The 23,678-nt window shown below is 46.3% G+C and overlaps 1 protein-coding gene across 3 annotated transcripts in view; it reads right to left on the bottom strand.

Moving 5' to 3' along the window:
• Positions 1 to 2,038: 2,038 nt before the first annotated feature.
• COLGALT2 (collagen beta(1-O)galactosyltransferase 2) overlaps positions 2,039 to 23,678 on the bottom strand; it is a 76,751-nt gene continuing 55,111 nt past the window's right edge. The window contains exons 6-13 of one of the 3 annotated variants that reach the window (XM_036344117.1): positions 22,052 to 22,171; positions 15,087 to 15,163; positions 10,844 to 10,950; positions 9,623 to 9,755; positions 8,174 to 8,301; positions 6,290 to 6,496; positions 4,892 to 4,956; positions 4,677 to 4,810 (exon numbers count right to left, since the gene is read on the bottom strand). In XM_036344117.1, the coding sequence (XP_036200010.1) occupies positions 4,926 to 4,956; positions 6,290 to 6,496; positions 8,174 to 8,301; positions 9,623 to 9,755; positions 10,844 to 10,950; positions 15,087 to 15,163; positions 22,052 to 22,171 (803 nt within the window). In that variant the 3' untranslated portion in view covers positions 4,677 to 4,810; positions 4,892 to 4,925. Of the gene's footprint in view, positions 4,811 to 4,891; positions 4,957 to 6,289; positions 6,497 to 6,596; positions 7,398 to 8,173; positions 8,302 to 9,622; positions 9,756 to 10,843; positions 10,951 to 15,086; positions 15,164 to 22,051; positions 22,172 to 23,678 lie in introns of those variants that run through there. The other 2 variants (XM_036344116.1, XR_004973359.1) reach the window with 2 other exon arrangements.

Raw genomic sequence — 23,678 nt, 5'->3', positions numbered from 1 at the left:
TCGGTCACACTGTTCTCTAAGCTTCTCTGAAGGACGGAGGCAGAGGGCCGTCCACTACACTCTGAAGGTCAGGCTCCCTCATGAGCAAGAGCTCAGATGTCTGTCCAGCCTCCCCATGGGCCGGCGGGGGGCTGGGAAGCTTGCGCCCCGCGCCCCGGAACTGCTTGGACATGGAGATTTTTATTAAAACGCCCATTCTGGAGGCAGCCAAGCTGAAGAAACCGCAGGGAGGGGCACACAAATAAACGCAGTAAATTAGCCATCAAGGGAAACCAATGCTCAGAGGCAATTCTTCATTCTTTCCACCCCTTTCGGGGCACATGGGAGGGCGGCTTTGGGCTGGGAGCAGCCCAGCTGGTGTCCTAGGAGCGTCCAGAGTAAGATCATCTCAACATTAACACATCCGTGGGTGGGAAGAAGCACACAGGCCATTTCAGGTCAACTCAGAGCAGGAGCCCTTCCTGCTCTGGCCCTGGGATCCCCCTCAGTGTTGGACAGTCTGTGAACCGACTCTCCCTGAAGCACCTGACCTCTTTGTGCTGCGATGGGAGCCTCGTCCTCTTGCTCTGCGCTTGGGGAGTCACCGCGTTCCCTGTCATCTGTCTAACATGATGGGCCAGAACCCACCGCCACATTTCTCTCTTTTCTAAGGAGGCAAAAAGGCACACGGCCACCACGGGCCAGGCTCTTCGTCCTCTCAGCCGCCCTGCACTGACTCAGGGCTGCCGTCACCTGCTCACAGGGTCACTTCACTGCTCTCTCCTCCCCTGGCCACATGGAAGCAGAACGTCCTGAGGGAGGAAGGTTCTTTCAGAATAATGAACATCAGCACAAAGTGTAGTGACGATTTCCAAGGCTGCCTGCTCTTAGTGTTCTGTGCTACCCATGTCATGCTCTTATCATTTCAACTCTCCCTTTGTCATTAACTCCTCAGCCAATTAATTCCTTCTGGGTCATTTCTCTACTCCTCTGTTCACCTGGAGAGAAAGTCTCAAAAGCACCTGGTAGACACGCACCTGCATTTGACAGTTACTTGTTAGAGGGGTTTACTCCCACCTCAGTGTGTAGGTGAGTGGGAACGTTCTGTTTCAGGCACCAGCATTTTCCTGGAAACCTCTGCGCTGTCCGTCAGGAAACCAAGCCTAGGATCCCCCTGAAACAATGGCCTCTGCATTCCCGACGAGGCAGCCTGAGCGGAGGGAGCCCACTTGCCTTGCCGTCATTATCTGGGTTCAACCTTGTTTCTTGTCATCAACCCCAACACATACCTGCCTCTCCAGTCCTCCCCAGCTCCCCATCCCAGCCACAGCCCACGCCTCCCGGTGCCTAGAGAGCTTTCCCACCCACCTAGCCCAACCCTCCTGCCTCATCTAGACTCGCATTCATGCCCCCCAGGCCAACACAACTGTCACCTTCCCCGCAGAGCTGCCTCCCAGTCCTCCCAGCAGAACCAGGTACTCTGGGTCCTGTGGCCCACTTTGTTCCACGCTCTGAGGTCAGGCCATTCTGCTCTCATGGATGCTCCAGGATCACAGCAGTGGGGCCTCTCCTTGTCCTCTGAGCATCTCAGTGCCCAGCCCAGGGCCTCAACAGGGCAGTGCTCAGGCCTGGTTTTTGAAGTTTTGGGGGCAGTATGATCTGCTGAGGCTAAGATGGATTCTCCTTTTGTTGTTGTTGTTGTTTGCCTCAGGATAAAGCTCTTTGGCTTTGGACAAGCGTCATAGTACCTTTCGGTGAATAGACTGACCTATAGTACAAAAATGTGAATGCCCTCTCCCTCAACACCCTCCCACTGGGGACTCCAGTCTTTCTGTAGCCTCCAATCCTTTCTAGCTGGCCCACCTCCACCCAGCCATCTAAAACCACCCCTACCGGGCAGGAAGTTCAGGGGCCACCCTCTCTCGTTTGCCGTGAGGATCACGCAGCCGTGATGGTTATCTCTGGCCTCCGACATCTTCGTTTGCGAGCAAACCTGAGCATCCCAATATTGGCCATTGATCATGTTGGAAGAACCAATGAACAATCATAGCATTGAGCAAAATATTTTTTTTTTAATTTTTCACAAAGAGCTCTAGAAGGCACGTAGTAGTTTATCACGTCCTCTCTGGAAATGCCACAGCATGACAGACAGGGTAGGGCGCTGGGATGCCGGCTCTTCATCATTGTCAGAGTCCCCGCAGGGGCCCAGGGACCCCACAGCAAGGCCATGCGGTGTGTCCTCTGCAAGCGTGGTCGCTCAGCCCACACTCAGCAGCACCAGCACTCCATCGTCTGTCCAGAAGGTTCCACCTCAGATCCCAAGATCCAGACCGGAATCCAGGTGGGGTTTGATGGCCAGAGGCAGAGAACAGGTGCCAAGGCTGGAGGCAGAGCCTCTGACACTGCAAAGGTCAGAATTCTTGACTCAAGACTAGAGAGGAGGCGGGAAGAATGATGAGGTCAAGGAAGCCCTGGGTTGCTGAAGAGACAACTTTTTAAAGAAATGCTGGGTCTGCAGTTCGCAATGTTCACAACAAAAGAACATCGCTTGGGATTCCAGACCTGAGCAGGGAGAGGCAATGGCTGGGCTAAGAGAGCCAGAACTTTCTTCACAGTAGAACAGCCCTAAGCTAAAATTCTAGAATTTAAGACCAATGTCTTTTAAGAATGGGAATTCGGAAACCCATCAGACCAGCTGATGGAGGCAAAAAAAAAAAAGTTCTCTATTAAACAAAACCACACAAACAACTCAGTCCTCCTCCACTCCCAATACCCCAGCCACCTCCCACCCCATTAAAAAGTATTATAAACGTTACACACACTCGCACACACTAAAATACACAAACAAAATACAAGACACCCAAGGAACCTTCGGGATCACCTAAGGAGTTTTCACAAGCTCTCCAGGTGCTCTTCCTGTTTTGTTTCTAGAAAAAAAGAGTCAAGCTCTGATGGTTTGTCTAAGCAGTAAAAACTGGAGTCAGCCTCAGTTTCCTGGCTTATTAGTCTATGTGGAGGAATATCAGCGGTAATTCAAGAAGGGAGGCCAAGACTGGTATTCTGTGGAAGGCGAGCTGCCTTGTCCTGCAGCCGGGCCCTCACCAGGGAGCACTCAGCTGTCACGCGCAGCAGCCCCGCCCATGGGTTCTGCTCGAACATCAGGACACTGCATGTGCACACACAATGCTGGGGAGGCGAAGCTCTACTGTTTGCGGCACTAGAACATAAACCTGAAGCAAACTGTCAAGGGACAGCCGAGGATCACAGATGGCGGAGCTGGAAGAGATGATGCAGTCCAACTCCGCCTTCGACAGAAAATCCATCTATGGAGGAAGCAGAGGTTGTCTGTCCAGATCCTGACTCCACCTGAAGCTTCCCTGGTGGTTGGCCTCAATCAGTTGCTCAGTCTGTTGTTTCTGACCAATGTCCCTCACCTGGATCATTTGTTCCCGGACGGTTAGAATCTCCCACTCAGCATAAGTCTGTCTGGGAAATGCAGGAGAACCGGACGATTGAACCGATGTGTCTACACTGACCGCTCCCCAGGGTGCCATTGTGTTTAGTCTTCAAACACGATAAAGTTCAAAACATCTGTTTCTCTGCCTTATCACACAGATATCTCCCCACCCCCTACTTTGTAAAATAAATAATTCAAACTAGACTGAAACTTGGGCAAGGACAGTTGCTGCCTCTTAACAGTAACTCATGAAACTCACACCTGCAATTCATTCTCATGCAGGGGTGGAGGGGAGCGTCTGACGTGCTGAAACCCTGGGACAGAAGTCAGAACCAGCCCTCCTCCCTTATATATTAAATTTATCTTCATAAATAGAGCATCTTAATTCCAATGGCCACAATAAAAAGGCCAAAGTTTGAGTTCTTTTTTCCTCAAATAGTTACAAAAACCCCCAAATATCTACTAAGCTACCCACATGGCCCACTGGAGCCTCATTACGAGAGCTCCGGCTGCCACGATAGTCAAAGGCCAAGGCTCAGACAGACCCAACACCCATCCCTGTTGGACAGCGAGGACTCGGATAGAAAATTCACTTTGCAATAAGGCTCATGAAAATTCCTTTCAACAAAAAGCCCAATTTGATTTTAAACTATTTGATCCCCCCCCCCCAAAACTTGTTAAGGTCACATCTATGACATGAAATGGGCTCACTAGACCAATAGACGTGGCCTCAGTGGGCGTGGCAAGGTTGCCCACCCATTCACTGATGTGACACTGTGGTGATCACCTTCCTCTTGGACAAGTCTCTTAGCCATACTTTCAACCTTAATGTGAGAACCAGTATCAATGGGTAATTAACTAAAGGACTAGGCGTCTACATTAAAGTTTATCTTAATGGGTGCAATAAAGCCTATCTTCTAGCCATCCTAGAAAATTTGGGTTTTAATTTTCTAATTTCTCCTCCCCTCTCAAAAATGTATTAATTTGGATCAATCACTTGGGTTAGATGACTGTGACCATAGGAAGAAGCCGGGGCAAACAGATGGACAGCCTGTCAGAGAAACCAAAGGGTGGTGAACGTCGTCCGGGTGGAGCCTTCATAGCTCGTCCCTCGAAGGCGCGGTGTCCAGGGAGGTTGGCGGTGGCAGGGCCTCTGTGTTCTTGGCATTGTGGTGGATGTGGCCTTGCTTCTGGGACTTCCAGGAATGTGTCCTGTCCCAGTCAGTGGCCACTGTCTCATTGTCCCAGATGGTCGAGGTCTCCGTGTCACTCAGGTACCCCGGCTGGCCTGTGTAGTGTGTGGGGTAGATGAGCAAGGGTTCTGCGGAGAAGGCTTTCAAGTCCCTGGATTTGTAATGCTCCTTGTACTCAGCTCTGAAAACAAGAGGGGCACAGGCATGAGGGGGCAGGGCGCTTATGTAACAGGGGGAGAGGGAGAGGGGCCCTGCTTGTTACCTCTTCAATGGTCAGGGACTCATCTGATTATCTTTTAAGTTGTGTCCTTTGTGGAAAGCTTTAGTCTATAAATACAATAAAGTTTCTTTAGAAGCTTTCGGATGAGCTAAGCAAATACATAGACAAAGTCAGGATATTTCTGTTGTATTTGGATAGACTGGTTTAAAATGAATTTCAGCTCTTACTCTGAAAGTTAAGAATTAAGCTCTGTGTGGGACCGTACTAATACATAAATGTGATCACTCTGTAGAAAATGCCCTGTTGCTAGATTAATACATTAGCAGCAGGATCTGGACAGCAGTGAAGGAGTGAGTGAACTAGCGTAGGCTTGGAGGCAGGCCAGCGTGGCTTTGTATTTCAGATCTCTGTGAGTGTAAAGTCGAGAGATGACTTGACCTCCCTCCCAGGGCTCTGGTGCAGATTATGTGAGGTGACATCTGCTCGGCTCCTACGTCAGTGCGTGCCCCATAGGCGTTCATTTCCTTTCTGTTAAGGGGATGATGGCTGACCTCCCTGTTTCTTCAGGATTCAGAGATAAAGTGAGTCTCTAATACGTTGTGTAAAAGAGGGCAAGTAGATAAAATGAGGATGGAGGTCAGGAACTCTTAACTGCTAAAATGAAGACCATCTCTGTGAGGAGATAACCCAGCAACTGAGAGAAGGAGCCAAGGTTAGAACCTGGTCTCCTGCTCCATTAAGGAATTTAGGAATCATTGACAGAACAGCAAATATGCATAGAGTTTGGCTCTAAAGACACAGAGATGTAAGACTGTGCCTACCTGAGGGGTTCACAGGTTATTGGGGAGACTGACAAGTAAACCATCAATTACCAAACCCTTTGGTAAGTGTTGGTCAGAGCCAACTCCTGGGCTACAGAATCCCTGAGCATCACGCTGCCTTCTCCCATGGATCCACCCCAGAGGCCACCTGCCTTTCCCTGATTCTCTAACACACCTCCATGATCACAGGTAGCACAGTATAGCATGATGATTGTTCATGGGCCTGTGCTCTCGACTAGGCTGTGAGCCACTGCCTGGCCAACAGGACCCACAACAGACTGAGAAATGAGTTGAAAAGTTTGAGATGCTTAGGAAGATGACCTTCACCTTGAGGTGTATGAGTTCATGGAAGTAAGGAGATCAAAGACAAGGGGAGGACAGAGCATTTCAATTACACATTGGGTATTAAAGGGGACCCCTATGCAAGACACCATTTCTGCTTCACCTTCCCCATACGGGGATACTCACTCGAGTCAACCTCCCTGGGTCGTGATTATGGAAAGATCATCTAGGAAAGCAGTGCACCGTTAGAAAATACCAAGTACTGCCCAGGAACTGAGTAGGCTGGCTCACGATGCACTGTGCTCACGGGACGGGCAGGGAGTTCAGGGCAACTCACACAGGATGCTTGTTGTACATGATTGGCAGGAACTCGTCCACTGGCAGCATCTTCCCAAAAGGATCAGCTCCAACCAGCTTCTGTGCTCCTTCCAGAGAGAGGGCGTAGCCCAGCGTCCAGTAGGAGTAGTCGGCTTCAACCAGGTTGACCACGTTGGGCACCGCCTTCTCCGGCTCTTTTACTTGCATCCTCTTCCTACCAATATAACTAAAAGGAAGTGGGCAGAGGAGAAAATTCCAATTGGAATGCCAGACATCCATAGGAATGGGACACGGCTTTGTAGACACTTTTGAAAGCTTGCACTCACTGTGTCGTATATTAAATGCATCAGGCCGCATAGCACGTCACATCTGTCACCAACTGTAACTGTCACCTGCCATCAGTGGGGCCATTTCCCTGGCTCCATTTATCAGCATCCCATCTACTCTTGTCTAGGAGACCGTGTTTAAGCCAGAAAGTAAAGATGTAAAGAGATGAAAGGTCTTTTCAGATCATTTCCCAAAGGTGGTATGGGATTTCCAGCTGTGTTTACAGGGGTTGCAGGGGACACAAAAGGCCAGATGTGAGAATCCAGTTTGTTATGTTCAAGTCCCCCGAGTTTCAGCCTGCTGTATTGTCTGCAAGCGCTCCAAATGCTGGTGGTAAACACAGGACAGAACCGGCTGTGGGAAAGAAGCAGTCTGCAGGAGTGGCCCCCGGAAGGCTCTTTCTGGGGAGGATGATGCCAGCGCCTCACAGGCACCTAGCTCTGCCCACACTTCCCCCTGCGTGCTCTGCTCTGAGAAAGGCACCCAAGCAGGTCCTGTTCTCCATGAGCATCTTAGCAGCTGCTGGCTGACAGGGAGCTGTCTCTCAATTACACTGTGCTGACTGCTGGGTCTATTTCCCATGGGTCAGTGGAGCCATTGCTAGGTTGCTCTTGAGCTCAGAAGAGTGCCTTTTCTGAGAGAACAAGTATTCCGCCTGGGCCCATAGCTGGCTTTCCCTCCAAGGATGGGAGGGGGGAGGACAGCCTGTCTGAAGCAGGTGCTCCAAAGGGACAGTCTCTGATGGGATGGGATTGCCTGTGACACACAGCTGGGGGGAGAATGCAGGGCTTGGGAACTTTCTGCCTCATGGAGAAAAGAGAAGTGTCAGTTGGGTTTAACAAGAAAATGAGAGAGAGGGGGGAGGAGGAAGTAGAGAGGGAGGGAGGGAGGGAGGAAGGAAGGGAGGGGGGGCAGGAGAGAGGGAGAGAGAGAAAGAGAGAGAGAGAGAGAGAGAGAGAGAGAGAGAGAGAGAGAGAGAGCTCACTCAATTCCAAGAGGTGGCAGACAATGAGCATTAACCCATTGTTAACTCATTAATGTCAGTTCAGAGCCACCAGTCCCCTGGTGGGTCTGGTTTTCCTGCAACAGCCTCTGACCCCCCACCAAACCCGGCTGTCAGTGTTCTCCCTGCTGCACAGCTTCCTCTCCCAACAGAGATGCCCTCCCCTTGCTCAGTCTCCCACACGCATGGAGGGAACCTGCTCTATGGGAGCCGAAGTCCAATGTAACCCAGGACTCTTGCCCTGGAATAAACCCCCTCCATGGGCCACATGCTTCGAGGGCGGGTGTCTGCTGTGCTCCCGAGTGAGTGCTCTGTCTGAAGGCCCCTGATCTGCAAGCTGACCCAGGCCTCATAAAGAATCTCCCACAGTTTCTTCCTCACCCTGCAGAATATACACATGCAGAACCAGTGGCTATCCTCTGCTCATTTCTTTGGTTTCTGGTAATGTTTATGGAGAGAAAATCAGTGGAAGCTTGGGGTGTATCTCCTACCAGGGGGGAGGTGGGGCTCGCTGCCCCTGGAAAGGACCCAGTGCCTCTCGGAGCTCTCTGATAAGGCTGCCTTGTCACTCACATCAGTTCCCAATCCAGCTGAGCCTGGTCAATGTCATCCATCAGTTTCATCAGCTTCTTCTTAAACTGATGTTCAAAACGCACATCATCCTCAATAACAAGAGTTTTCTCCAGCTCTCGGTCAATTACCTGCGAAGGTCATCAGTGGGAAGACACTCTATGAAATAATCAATACTTATTTTTTAAAAAAATATAGTTGATTGATTTTTTACAGAGAAGGGAGAGGGATAGAGAGTTAGAAACATCGATGAGAGAGAAACATTGATCAGCTGCCTCCTGCATACTCCTACTGGGGATGTGCCCGCAACCAAGGTACATGGCCTTGACCGGAATCGAACCTGGGACCCTTCAGTCCACAGGCCAACGCTCTAGCCACTGAGCCAAACCAGTTAGGGCGATATGTATTTTTTGATTAGACAAATCAGTATTAAAACATAAGGAGTTTAGTAGCATATGTAAAAGCTCATAACTGGGTTCTAAGTCAACAGTAGAATGAATCAATAGACTGTGGTATATTTACAACAATAAGAATGTATGATCTACAATCAAATTAAATGTTCTAGATGAATCTCACAAACATAAGGTTGAGAGATGGGACATATCCTATGGTTCTATTCATCTATTTTTTTAAAAAAGTACAAAAGAAGACAAAACTACTCTTGCTGTCGTTAAAAGTCAGGACGGTGATGACCGGGGGGACAGTGACGAGAAGGAAATGTAGAGGGGGTGCATCTGGGGGCTGGCAGTCTGTTCAGGATCTGGGTGCTGGTTAACGTGGGTGCATTGTTCAGTCTGTGAAATTTCACTGGCCCGTGTTTTACAATCTACATATTTTTATACATTTCTCTTATGTTTCATTTAAAGTTTAAAGAAAAAAAAAAGACAGGCCTAGACTGGATCATTCAAAGAGAGAAGGCATTCAAGGGGCCCTTCTTCAGAGCCTTTTCCTTTTCCTGTGAGAACTGAACCTTGATCAAGAGCCCCACACTCTAATACCACCCCCACTGTCTCATCTGTAAGATATGGGTTCAAGTCCTAGCTCTGCCACTTCTTGCTTAGACAACATATTTATTTCCTCTTGGATAAAATGGGCCCATCCCTCCTGACCCACCACATGTGACTCCTGTGGGTCTTCTTGTATGAAGTTACTTACAAAATGATGACATGCTAGACACATGCAAGGCATCCCTACTAAGGATGAGAATGCATCTGCAGGAGTGTGGCCCTAAGAACATGGGCGTCTTCCCCTGCCATGGTCCCAAGGGTCCCAAGGCTACCCCTCCTTGTCTGTGGCTGGCCTTGCATCAGAGGAAGATACGGAGCAACTGCAACTTTCAAGTGTACTTCCAGAACAGGGAGGGGCTCACCTTACACCTGGCTGTCATTCACCCACCAAGTCCCACTCTCCCTCCTCATTACAAAATGCACATGTACATACAGCATCATTTACCTCTTTCCAGACAGAGTAGTGGCTAAGGAAGCAGCCGATTTCACCCCTGGTCAGTGGCCTGGAGGAGTAGGGGTCTCGATACCCAGGCAGCATGTCAATGTTCAGGGCCTTCAGCTGGCTGGTGTTGAGCGCCCTGCATAACAGAGAACACATCTGAAAACGAACGAGGCGAGATTTCCCCACCACGGAAGCCAGAAAGAGAGTTCTGTGTGTCCCCCAGAGCCTTCACGCACCCTGAGAAAAACGTCCCAGGTTTCCCATAACTCCTTAGGAGCTCCTGGGGTCACGTGTCCTGGGGGGTCTTATGAGCTTTGTGGAGAGGGTGTCTTGTAGTTGGTGTAGCCCTCATAATGCCCAACATAGCTCTAAGTATCATCACTTTTTTGACAACTTCAAAAAGTATTTTCCTCATGAAGGAAAGTGGCAAATAGGAACATTAAGTCCCCTTCCCAGGCCCTGGGGATTCTGCTGTGGGTGTCCCGGCCACACTTCAAGAAACACTGATGGGATTCTCTGAAGGAGTCATAAGAACTCGCACTACAGCTTCTAACCATCCTCCTTAGAGGCATGCAGATAACATTGGAACTGCAGTTTTTGCAAAAATCCATGCCTTGAAGGAGAGTGTCAAATAAAAGGTCAAAGCAAAACAAAACAAAAGAAAATAACAGCAGCAATAACAAACCCCCCTGAAGGGAGCTAACATGTACCCCATGTGACTTGCCTGCCATTCTCGGCAAAGCGATCAGCCCAGACCGACTGTGGCCAGCATCTCATGCAACAGCATATACAGACCATTATGAACTTTTCCCATTCATTTTCACTGGGTCGCCCAAGTTTACTAGTAGATACTTTGCTCAAAATCAGGCTCTGAATGCAACTCTGAACGCATTCTTTCCAATACACTGCAGGAAGCTGGGAACCACCCCAACCACTGCAGGAACCCCAGAGACGGGAACACCACTTCTGGCGTGAGCCTTCAGCGTCATGAAGAGCAGAGATGGCTAGACGGTGAGTGGACTGTGGTCCAGATCTACATGGTGAAATTAACTTCTGTGCTACTATGAGTCATAATGTCTCCCCAGGTAGGCTGCACGGGGCTGTTATAAACATGTGTCTATATTCCAATGACCACAGATTCTCCTCACCCAGAACTACTCCATCAGATAGGACACATCCCCACTCCAACCCCAGATGCAAAGGTTCAAGAGAAACCCAACTCACTTTCCATCCACAGCCTCCACGATCTTGACCTCAATCTCCTGCTCATACAGGGTGCGTAGCATGCGGTCCCGCCGGTCCTTCCTGCGTTTGAGATTTATCATGAAAATCTAACGCAGGGAGAAAAGGAGAAGGAAACACAGATGACTCAAGTCTTCTTTTAGGCTGTTTGAGAATTTAAGTAAATGTAGCATCAACATTTTAAAGCTTCAGTTGGGATAGGGAGTGGAAACTGGAGATTGGTTTATGTTTCATATCAGGTCAAATGACATGAATCCAGACGGACTTACTTTAAAAACTGAGCCATCTGTGGTGACTTAGCCCTCCCTGTTTCTCTGATGTTCATTGTGAACACCTCCACCTTGTTTTTGAGACAGAAAAGTTGAAAAAGTTGCTCTCCGCGAGGCTAATGGTGACTTAGATCTAGGCATAGGCACTAAGGGGCAGGAGGCAGCTTGGCAAGTGGTTAAATTCGTCAGCAGACCTGAGTTCCCATCCTGTTATTTACTAGTGTTTGCCTCAGATCAGTTCCTCTGCCTCAGTTTCCTCATCTGTAAAACGAGGATAATAATGGTCCTGTCTCATGGGTACTAAGTACCAGCTATTATTAGAATGTATATCCTCTGTCTAAAGTCAAAGAATAAGAAAAATCTAGTTTTAACACATTCCTTTTATTTCCAAAGGTTCCAAACGTAATGATCAAGGTCTCAATTTTAGTAGCTTCTGTGTCAAAATTCAACTTCCCTAAAGATAAGGGCATTTTTCTGAAGGAGGTAAAGGAAGGAGCCATGGCCTCAGGGGCAGCCCTTCGAGGAAGAGAGAAGGGGGAGATGGAAAGAAAGGCTTAAGTGAAACTAAATTTCCATGTGGATCTGTGGGAAAAGGTGCCGGAAGCCGGTCCATCCTTGCTGCTTGACACAGTCGCTGCAGGAAAGAAACATCTGCACAGCATATGTTTCAAGGGACCTGGCGTATATAGCATACTGTTCTTAATATGTTTGCTCCCCTTAGCGCTGTGTGTTTTAACCAAGGTCACCTCTCCGAGAAAGGTTGTTTCCCCAGGTAGGAATTTTTCCCTGAAGTCAGGGAGGGGATGCCTCTCCTAGAAAGGTTGTTTCCCCAGGTAGGAATTTTTCCCTGAAGTCAGGGAGGGGATGAAACTCCTTAACTAAGTGCCAGGCCGGTAGTTAATCACTACAAACAATCATGCTTAAGCTACATAATCTTTACTCCCTGGAATGGAAATAAGAAACGCCCTAACCTTTGTAATAGAAATTGACAGGATTAAAATCAACTGGGATAAATACGGATGTAACAAGACAATAAACAGCAGAACTTCGCTGGAGATCCAGACCAGAACTTGGCTGGAGATCCTGGCTAGAGATCCTGGCTAGGCTGCTGATCAACTGAACGCTGTCTCTGTGTCATTCCTTCTTCGCCGACTCCATCCACACCTTTGGGGACCCCTGGACCTGCTGGGGTTGGACTCCGGCAAAAAGGTATAGAGAGGACTCCTACTGGTCCCAAAGAAGGTGCACTCAGCTCATCCCCCACGAGGGCTTGGGTCCACCTGTGCACCCACGTTATCCCTACATTCCTGATGGCTGCACTAGACACATACATATTACCAGGCCATAACAGGAAGTTACAGATAATGACGCTGTCCTAACTATTCCCATGTTTAAGGGGCCACAGAAGGACCTAAAGCCTCATGAATGCTATTATAGGTACATTAATATATTAACAAGGTCTCTCCTATGGGCAGTAATAAACCCACTTAGTCCTCAAAGTGAGGGAGACTTCAGCTGCCAGCAAGAAATGATTGACACATGGCATGGAAAAGGAGAAGCCTACAGGAGTGAGTCGGATGATATGGCTATCTCTTTAACCATCGAGGTGGTATTTCATGTTACAGGGTCCAGACACTTGTTTGTAAAAAGAGGGAGTTGAACAAACTCATCTCTCAAGTCCAGGACAGAGGAAAATGTCTATGATTCACGCTTTATAACAGGGTTGCCTTATGCTATGTCTGGAATAAAGAAGTAACTATAACCAGCCTGCAGTTCAGACTAGATTGGGTAAAACTTTGGTTCATATGGTCATTCTGAGTGTGTTTATTGATGTTATATGATTTATTGGGATAAAAGGCTACACTAACTAAAACTGCAACTCTTCCTTACAAAATATTCTCATTTCCATCCATGTATAAAGCTCTGGGCAAAGAAAGTGAGGGTGGGAGGCAAGATGACCTCTTTAAAAAATCATCCACTTGATTTAGGGCGAAGTGTGTCAGGCACGTCATGATTTCATCACCTCCTTTGTTTACCTAACTGGGTAATTATTTTTAAAAAACACAATTTCTATGGTGACCAATGGCCTTGTTACTGGTGATTTTACAACTTGATGGGTGGTGGTCTTTCATATTTCATTTTCTTCCTCAGTAGTAGACTCATACTGCGATGGGCCATATTCCACCCCTTCGTTTTACAGATATGGGAAGGGCATTGCTTGTGGCACACAAGGAGCTACCTGGGGTCACTCCAGGAGAGCAAACCACAAAACAAAAACTGAACAGAAACACAACAAAAAAGTCCCCTTACACCAAAGACCTCTGGCCTGGGATGACTTTAGGAAATAACAAGCCTGTCCCAGTTCCTACCAGGACAAGTGCAATAAAAACTGCAGCCACGAAGGAAAAACACAGACAGCTCGCTCATACTTAGTGCACGGTAAACAGAGAAAGAGCCACACAGCCAAATGCAACCCAGACACTACCACCACCCAAGGTCGGAGAGTCCTGGGAGGGGTTGGAAAGGCCCAGAAAATCTTTTTTTTCCACCATCCTATTCAGGACAGAGAGAAGAGTACCCTGGGCCCCGGAGTTGAGTCCCTGAGGCTGTGTCACTTCCTAGAGTGAGCCCTTTTCAGAAGGCAACTACGAGTGACCCAGTCGTCACACCCACATCCAAATGCAAGACCAGAGCTAGAAGATCCTGTTCCTGTCCCGTTTACTTGCTTCTGTTTGGTCCTTAAGGGAATGTGTTTATAGAAGGAAGATGACATATGTGAAGACACAGGCTCTTTTACCTGGAGAGCCAGGAGCTCCAGGGGAGGAAAGCTACAGTGACACATGGGAGCCCATTCAATGCACGGTGCAGACCAACATTCTCTGCAGCCTGATGGTTTTTAAAGCCATTTATACTTCAAGTCCTCTCTCCCACGCTTCCAATCATCTCTCCTCATTCAGCCCTCTGTGGAAATTGCTTAGTAGTGCTCTTTCCCACCTGATAGTCATGAAAGACTTCTTCCCACCTCAGAAGTTCAGCCCCCAAGTCAATTTTATAGACAGAACCCCATTTCCCAGTGCCAGCAGCTCTTTACATGGCTGTACTTATGGAACATGCATTATATGATACCAGGTGATAAATAAGGACTTTCCTTTCAATGGAACAGCCGCAATGGGCACAGAGCACAAAGCTTGGCCTATAACCTATCCAGATTCCGTGAGAAAGCACCCGGTGTGTGGATTCCTGACTCACCTCTAGACCACCAAGTTCCTGAATACAGGACATGAGGAACCATGGAGGAGCCAGTGACTTGGCCCTGCCAAGGATCATATATGTTGGGCATATTACCAAGAGAGGCATCTCTTTATTTCTGCTTCATTCTTTATGCAATTGAAACTTACTGACAAGCATGGCCCTGAGCAAGCTATTATGAAATTCTTGCCTGGGGAAAGGCAGAATTTTAGAACAGTTTCTTCGTTCTCTTTTTCCTTTGTCCTCTCAACCCTACCCTCCAACCTTTTTCCTTGGAAGAACAGCAGAGAGAACATAAAGCTCAGAGTGGTCCAGCACAGTTTCCACCCACTCAGAGTCAAGTTCAAGTTCTCTAATCCCGAAAACACATATCCTCTTTACCTTACCCTTGAGTCTTGATAAAAAGGTTGATAAACTGTGGCAATATTTTAGAAAAAAAAGCATCAAATTCACTTTCACCACGCAACAATATCTTCTTTCCGGCTGAATGGTTAAGTCACTTTTACCATGATGCTCCTTTTTTAAGATAAGAAAACTGAGGCACAACAAAAAGTGAGTAATTTTTCCTAAGACCTCAGTTTCTTTTCAGTAGCCACGCCCATCTTGTTGGCTCCCAGACCTATGCTCAGGCCTGTGCACCGATATAAACATACAAGCATGTTAAACCCTTGCACATATGTGCACACACACATAGACACCTTTCCTACCTCATCAAATCCCATCTTGTCTGGGTATTTAGGGACAACTGAGACAAACTGGGAGGGTTCCATTGGAGGACGGTCAACTGGAAGACACAAGAAACACGCAGAGGGCTTTGTTAGTGCATGTCAGAGAACAGAAATGCATCCACATGCCTGATCTCGAGGAACACAACCTGCGTGTCCAGGGCAGGGACAAGCACTCAGCACCTCTCCAGGACTGAGTGGCTACACAAGAGCCCTGCCAGCCAGGAGCCTGGCTTTGAGAGCACTTGTTTATATGCTGATTGTAGTATTTGTTCCATTTCCCATAAGACTTATTGTCAGATGCCCTGCCAGTGTGGCTCAGTGGTTGAGTGTTGACCTATGAACCAGGAGGTCATGGTTCAATTCCCGATCAGGGTACATGCTGGGTTGTGGGCTTGATTCCCAGTAGGGGGCTTGCAAGAGGCAGCTGATCAATGATTCTCTCTCATCATTGATGTTTCTCTCTCTCTCTCCCTCTGCCTTCCTTTCTGAAATCAGTAAAAAAATATTTTTAAACAAAGACTTGTCAGAGCATTTAGGGCAACGGATAAGGGTGAGGGCTCTGTAGTCAGATGACCTGGGTCCAGAGTTAGGTTTGTGAAAGTCTGGAATAGTTAGGTGACTTCTCTTAGCCCCTTTCTTTGTGTGTAAAATCAAGATAATAAATGTGTATCTTTTAGGATGTTGTAAAATTTAAATGTTACCGGCATGCCAGGCAGGCACAGTAAATTAACATAATAAATACTCAATAACTCTTAGCCCAGGATAACTTACTGTGGCCAATGATGAAAAGGCTCAGAAATAGGCCAGACCCTCTCGGAATAATGCTTTTCCTATACAGTTAAAATTGTCAAAGCCTAGGACTATTTTTATACCAGCCAGGCAGGGTTAGCTACAGGTACACAAAAGGTCCTTTATTTCAATACAAGCTCAGCTCCGAGGGCCAGCCCACGTCCCAGAACCTGGAACAGGGCTAAGGAGGAAGTTTCCACATGGAAGGAACATCGTATCTTAACTCACAAAAGTTTTAATTATTTGAAACTAAAAAACAAAACAAAACAACTCTCTTCGCAAGCAATATATGTTAAAGATGGATAGCCATGGTGTTGAAAAACCTGAGAGAGTCTGGGAGACTTTTGGTATTGCACATATTCAAAGCACTCATTTGGTTTTTCTTAAAGAGATAACACAGAATTTAAAGTGAAAGCTGGTACGTGGGTTGTTTGAAGACCTATGGGTGATGGTCCTTAATGGATGGTTCAGCAGCATCCATACTCCTCCGTTCCAGGGACGCGAGAGGAAAACAGTTCCTCACCCTTGAAGTTGGTCACGACCATGTGAATTCCCATTGCTCCACTCTCCAAACCCTCCCTCTCTCACCAGACCCAGCCCCCACAGTGATATGGAGAAGCCACTCATTTGGAGCAGCCCAGCGTGCTGTACCCACATATGGAGGGCAACCGCCCAGGGAAGACATCAGACCGCAGCAGACTTTGGGCAGCCAGGCATAAGCCATTGCTGGATTGAGCTGAGGAGATTTGGGCACCGTTTGATATACCCGCATAACTTGCCTCATCCTGACTGAGATACTGTCCCCTCACTGGGATATTAATGACCAAGTAATGTGAAGTTCTAGAAGACAGCGAGACAGGTTTCCTAAGCCAAACTTTAGAGTTGGGCTCTTACATCAGCCCTGACCTATCCGTCCAATTTCTGTGCGAACATAGAGCACATGTTTCTGTTGCCATTAGCAACCCCGAATGTTTGGGTCCTTTCTGTTCCACCTCACTCCTCACTAGTTGCTTTTAACATCAACAAATATTTATTGAGGATCCACCATGTACAGACTTAGATTTGTAAGAGAAAGAAACGTAACTTATAAACTCCTCCTTGTTTATACCGTTGTTTGAGAAGCCGTCTAGCTCTCCCTCCTCGAGCCTTCTGATACTTGGGAGGGGGTTATTTTTTCAGTTACCCTTTCCACACTCTTGGTCTTTGTTTGGCACTCACATGACCTGTGTGGCTTTAACATGTCAGCCAAACAGACTGCTTTTAGCCACTCTGTTTCCATCAAACATGGGAGGCCATTGCATTCATAGGAGAAGTGCCCCCCCAAAAGCCCAAAGTGGCTGGCTCCTGAAAACCACCATTGAGCAAAAATTAGATAAATAAGCCTGGGTTTTGCCACTGAAGACAGAGAACTAAGCCATAGGAAAAACAGGAAATGATGTGAGCTAGACCTAAGAAACTTACTTGACTCTTAGGTATATCCCAGGTTGTTTGGAGTCATTTCTGACTCCATCATTCATAATTGATCTAGACCCTCATTGAATCCCTCTCGATACATATTCCCTCCCTATACCAACATTTGGTGCAACATGTTTCTTTGGCTCCTGGATAGGTTCAATAAAGATCTAGGAATAATAATAATAGCTATTGTGACAGAGTTCTTATCACTTACTGAATTCTGGGCTACACACTCTTGGCATATGCAATCACATTTATTTAATCTTTACAACATGTACCATGGGATAGCTATGAGTGTCCTTATTTTACAGATAGGGAAACAAAGGCTTAAATGACTTGCCCAAGGTCACAGGTCTGATAGAACTGATATCTGAACCAAGCTCTACCCTGCCACCAAAGCTATTCCTTGGTAGTCCTTGGAGCCAAGTTGGCATTGGGCAATGGGTCTGGGTTCATAGTAGCTCAGTTAGCTAAGTCCTTGCTTCTGGAGCACCCACCATCCAGCATACAACATACCAGCCCAGTCACACTTGGAAAAGTATTTGAGAAATTATGCTTGCACCAAATCCTAACACTTCTCTATAACTTCTTCTGAACTTCCATTGCTCTAGCCACCACCCTAGCTCAGGTGCTCATTCACCATGCTTGGGGTGTTTTAGTATTTTCTAAACACTCACGTGCTCTTACTCTTGCCTCATTCTAACTCATTGTGCACACTGTTGAAAATATGATTTTCTTCCACAAAAAGAGCTCTGTTCTTGACCGTGACACTCAAGTGTTTTATAATTTAAGTGCTTTCATATTCACCACATCATTTTATAGCTTCTTTTATTTATTGTTGTTCTTTTGTAGAGATGAAGAAATTCAGACCAACCTAGATATAGACTTGCCCAAGGTCAAATAGTGAGTGATGGGAGGAGCTAGAACTCAGTTTTAGACCTCATGACTTCAGATCCAATATTCTTTTTAATATTTTTAATATTTTTATTGATTTTTAGAGAGAGAAGAAGGGAGAGGGAAAGAAGGAAACATCGAAGTGAGAGCGAAACATTGATCAGCTCTCCCCTGCCCCCCTCAACTGGGGTCAAGCCCGCAATCTGGGCATGTGCTCTGACTACGAATTAAACCAGCAACCTTCTGTTGCACGGGATGATGCCCAACCAACTGAGCCACACTGGCCAGGGCAGATCCAATATTCTTAATAATCTACATGACATTCTCTTGCCTCAAAATGTCATTGCTGAAAATGGGCACCTGCTAGGGGACTGTCTAGGGCGGGGGGGGGGGGGGGAATGGACACATATGTAATACCCTTTGTAATAATTTAAGCAATAAAATTAAAAAAAAGAAAAAATAAAAAAAAGAAAAAAAAAAAGAAAATGGGCACCTAAGATTTCCATCATCTCATGCTCTGACTTGCAAGAGCAAACTTCTCATATCTCATACCTATTTACTTCTAACACTTTCATAAGCTCTAGCTTCCTGTAATTCATCCCCAAATTTGCTGTACAGGAAGCACATCCACAAATTTCTGTGCAGCTCCCACCACTCATTCCAAACTGTTCATCCTTCATCCTTCAAAACTCCCAGCCTCTCTGATGCTTATTTTCATACCATCCTCATCAGGCCCCTTCAGCCACTGATGACTATGGCTTCTGGCTCATGGTCTCACTGTTATCATTCTTAGAAACCCCAGCATCCATGTGGATCTGTCTAACAGCCTAGTGACTCCCAGGTCCTAGACCTTAGTACCAGCAAGCATTCCTTCAGTGACCCACTACCATGCCTGCACCCATCATGCCCTTCATGCCTTGCTTCCATCAGTACCCAACCCAGACCTCATGGTCCAGTACTCTAACCATTCCTAGTAAACACTCTTAAATCTCTTCCATTGATCTTGTTTAGCAAAACCCCAATCTTGGTTAAATTCAATTGTCCATTTACACAGCACCGAGAAAAATTCCGCAAGAGAAATTCACATAGTTGTTCTGACTGAGTCATTTCAAAACTATAACCACAGATGTCAAATTGGCACTCAACACTGCCAAATATGCAACTATATACTTCCATAGTAAATTTACTTTCTGTTTTCTGAAAGATATATTTTATGCCTTTTTCTTTCTTCTGAAATCTCCAACATCTCTCTCAAGCTGTTGATTGGAGTACATATGTCATAGAGAAAATATTCAAAGTCAAATTAGTCCTGCCTTTTCCTTTGACCTCAAGTTTACAAACTCAGAAGCATCTGTACCCACACGTTCTGACTTCTACCCATTGTCTACCGTGGGAGAAGCATCCCTGTTCTTATCTAGGACAACCTCTCTAATGTTGCCCTGGCTTACAACGCCTTTTGTTTTCTCAAGGTCTTCAGCCTTAACAGTCATCTTCCTCTCTTCTACACCATCAAGTTCTCCTTATCTGTTCTCCTTCTCAGCACACAAATATGCTAAAATCCTATCTTAAAAAATAACACACAAAACATAACAACCTCTGCCTTGATCTCTCACTGCCTTCCAGTCACCATCTTATTCCTCTAATTCTCCATCCCAGCAAGATCCCATTCTCTCATCTCCCCATTGTTCTCTCTTCAGCCCACTCCAATGGGCTTGTGTCCCCATCGTTTCACTGAAGTGGCTCTTATCAAGGTCACCACAGATGTCTATCTGGACAGAACAAATAATCAATTCTCTATCCTCACTTTACTTGACTTCTCAGCAGCATCTGGCTCCTTCTTGAACAGTTCTCATTTTTTCCTTCCAGCTTTCTGGCTGTTCGTCTCCCCCAGGGATCTGTCCTCCTCCCTCTCCTCTTCTCTTTCGATGTTCTATTACTAAACAAGTTCACTCTGTTCCATGGCTTCAAATATCCTTTTAATTCGAATGACCTCAAATGTCTGTCTCCAGCTGGAGTCTCTTCCTGAACTCCAGATTCATAGAGCCAAGTATCTCCTAATCTTTCCATTCAGATGTTCAATAAATATCTTAAACTTACATCACCAAAACTTCTCTCCCGAGTCTTTTCCCATGAAGCCTTTCCCACTTCATTAAATGGTAAACCAGGCCAAAATCCTGGAGCCATCCTTGATTCCTTTCTTTCCTCACGGGCTGCATCCACGTCTCTGTAAGTCCTGTTGGCTCCACCACCAAAACATATCCTAAATCTGCTTGCTTTTCATCTCCTCCCTGATACAGCTTACATCCCAAACACCATCTTCCCTCACCCAGAGAGATATACTGGACCCCCTATACCAGTGATAGCGAACCTTTTGAGCTCGGCGTGTCAGCATTTTGAAAAACCCTAACTTAACTCTGATGCCGTGTCACATATAGAAATTTTTTAAAATATTTGCAACCATAGTAAAACAAAGACTTATATTTTTGATATTTATTTTATATATTTAAATGCCATTTAACAAAGAAAAATCAACCAAAAAAATGAGTTCGCGTGTCACCTCTGACACGCGTGTCATAGGTTCGCCATCACTGCCCTATACTGTAGTGTCCATACCATAGTTCGAGTGACCTTTCTTATACATTAGAGGTCATTCTGACTGGGCTCACATCCTGCCCACATGCACACATCCTGTGCTCTAGTGATGAACAACTGAATTTCTTAGATCCTGTGTGACAATTCAGTGCAAATATGCCCTCCTTTGGGAAGCCATTTCCAACATCCTTCCCTGCGCAGGGTGGATCTGTAGCTTTCTCCTTAGCGACCTGTACATTATACATAATAATTAGTGTAGCTACTGATTACTGAGCCTCTACTAATCCTGACATCATGTAGACCTGTAGGCAATAACAACATGGTGTGTAAGGATACAAGTTTTGGAGACAACAAGATTGGTTCAAAACCCAAGCTGTCATTTCCTTAGCAGGAGGATCTGGGGCAAGTTACTTAAACTCTCTATGCCTCAAATTTTTCATCTTTAATATGGAGATAATAAAACCCCTTTCACTGCTCTGTTGTAAGGATTAATGAGACAATGTATAAAGTAGCCTTAGCTGGTTTGACTTAGTGGATAGAGCATCAGCCTGCAGACTGAAGAGTCCCAGGTTTGATTCCGGTCAAAGGCACATGCCCGGGTTGCAGGCTTGATCCCCAGTAGGGGGTGTGCAGGAAGTAGCCAATCAATGATTCTCTCTCATCATTGACGTTTCTATCTCTCTCTCCCTCTCCCTTCCTCTCTGAAATCAATTAAAATATATTTAAATGCTTAGTATGGTATCTGATACATCATAAACTATTAGTAAGATGAAGTCATAATTATTGTTGTAGTTATTAGACTTTTTATATATATCATTGAACATCTTCCCCCAAAGTCTACAACTTTTCATCATCTCCATTGTACAACTAAACAAGTTAGATTACTTGCCCAAAGTCATATAATTAGAAAGCAGCAACGTTAGAGTTTAAAACCCAATACAAAGCTCCATTATAGCCCTGATGACATTGTGTGAAATGCATTTACTGTGTACCCAGTTCTCCACCTGGACGGATGCTCCCTGAGGGAAAAGACTTTGTCATGTTCACATTTCACGTTAGGGAAAGTTTAAGAACAAAGGAGCAAATGAATAGCCATGTTTCAGCCGAGGCAGACTGATGGCTGTGAGACTCCAGTCCCGGGGCAGGGGAGGTGTTTCTGTGGTGGTCATGGTGGCAGTGGAACAAGAGCCACCACAGGTTCTTGGGTCACTCACTCATTGCTTCTATCTGCACATGGATGAGGGTTTCGACGTCGTCCTGCAGGGTCTGATGGGGCTTCAGGGGGATGGGCAGGTAGCCGTAGTGCTCTCTGTTGCAGAGGTACATCTGGATGCCTGAGGACCCAAGAGAGGGACAAAGGCGACCAATCAGAAAACAACACTTGTTAGTTCTGTAGTGATAACTATGGAAAAGGAGGCTGACTGTGGCTGGTGCTGGGTTTGGCTCTGATATTGAACAAGTAGCTGTTTCAGGCACTGTCTGCAGACCTCAAAAATGCTCCTTTATTAAGAAACTATAACACAGCATTGGGGTCTAATAAAAAGCCTGGGCCATTCTTCAGCTCAGAGGAAATTGATTTTCTCTCTCTAAAGAACAAGCATAGTTGTGGTCTGAAATGAACACTAGAGGCATGAAGGGATCAAAAAGGAGGCAAGGAATTCCCGTTCCAGAGAACAGAATAGAACACTGCAATCCACCAACAGGAAATAACGAGAGAATGAGGAATAAAATCCATATTTGATATGAAAGCAAACAGGAAAATCCTGTAAGGCTGACAGATTATGAGAGCTAAATCTAGGCACATGTAGAACAAAAAATAAAAAGCAAGGAAATTTAAATTCTCCATGACTCTCTTTAGTTTTATTTCTTCTATGAGCAAGCTCCCTGAGAGCAAGTTTCCTGGATTTGGTGTCAACCAATGGACATGAAACTTCTAGAACAAATTCATAAAGGAACAAAAGAAAGTCTGCATCTCAAGGCCTGTGAAGAACCTGCCAGAAATATGCCACAGCCCTCTCGTATTCAACACTGGTCTTATAGCCCCAGCTGGCTAGTTCTGAGAGTTATATTACACAGCATCTGTGTTCAACCAGATAGCTAGGAATGTAGGGATCAAGATGGTCTCCTAGGGATGCAGCAGCAGACACAGTTTTGACTAATGAGAAGATTGCTTCATTAAAAGAATGAGTCTGCCAAGCTCTGGTCCATATGTCCAAGCTTCTGACTTGCTAATTGCTAGAATCATCTATGTTTTCCAGAGAGAGAACTACCTGCACAGAGCCTTCTCTATTTTGTGCAGATGAGATTTCCTCCGGTCAGCTGGATCACCTGCCAAATCAGCTGTCTCACGGCATTAACTGAAAAGAACAGGGAAGAAAAGAGCTTCTATCCTCTCCTTTGCTGACTCTGGCTGAATCAGGGTTGGCCCACCAATCACTGTCACTTCTCTTGCCTTCACCGAGTGAAGTCATTAGCTCTGCTGTGCGCCCGCACGAAGGCTTCTGGGGAACTTCAAACCCAAAGCTACCCTCTTGCAAGTCATGATGAATTCAGAAGGGAGAAGAAAAGTGATTTCAGGTTTAGGTTGCCTCTCAGCCCTTCAACTTTCCAAAGTTGCCATTCAGCTTTCCAAAGCTTCAGTAAAAAGAGGACATGAGACCCAGCTGAGCTATCCATCAAGTGAGGAAACAAGAGAGGCATGTTCAAACATGCAAAGTAATAATTGTTTACTTTCCATCACACGGTCTCACCAAGTTACTGGATGATGTGGAAGAAGGAGGAGGAGAAGGAAGAGGAGGGGCGGCGGGGAGGGGGGGGCGGGGAGGGAGGAAGAGAAGTGGA

The sequence above is a fragment of the Myotis myotis genome, unplaced genomic scaffold (assembly GCF_014108235.1).
Source record: "Myotis myotis isolate mMyoMyo1 unplaced genomic scaffold, mMyoMyo1.p scaffold_m19_p_18, whole genome shotgun sequence".
Lineage (NCBI taxonomy): Eukaryota > Metazoa > Chordata > Mammalia > Chiroptera > Vespertilionidae > Myotis > Myotis myotis.
The sequence above is the reverse complement of the archived record's forward strand: the minus strand, read 5'-3'. Positions and strand labels throughout refer to the sequence as shown.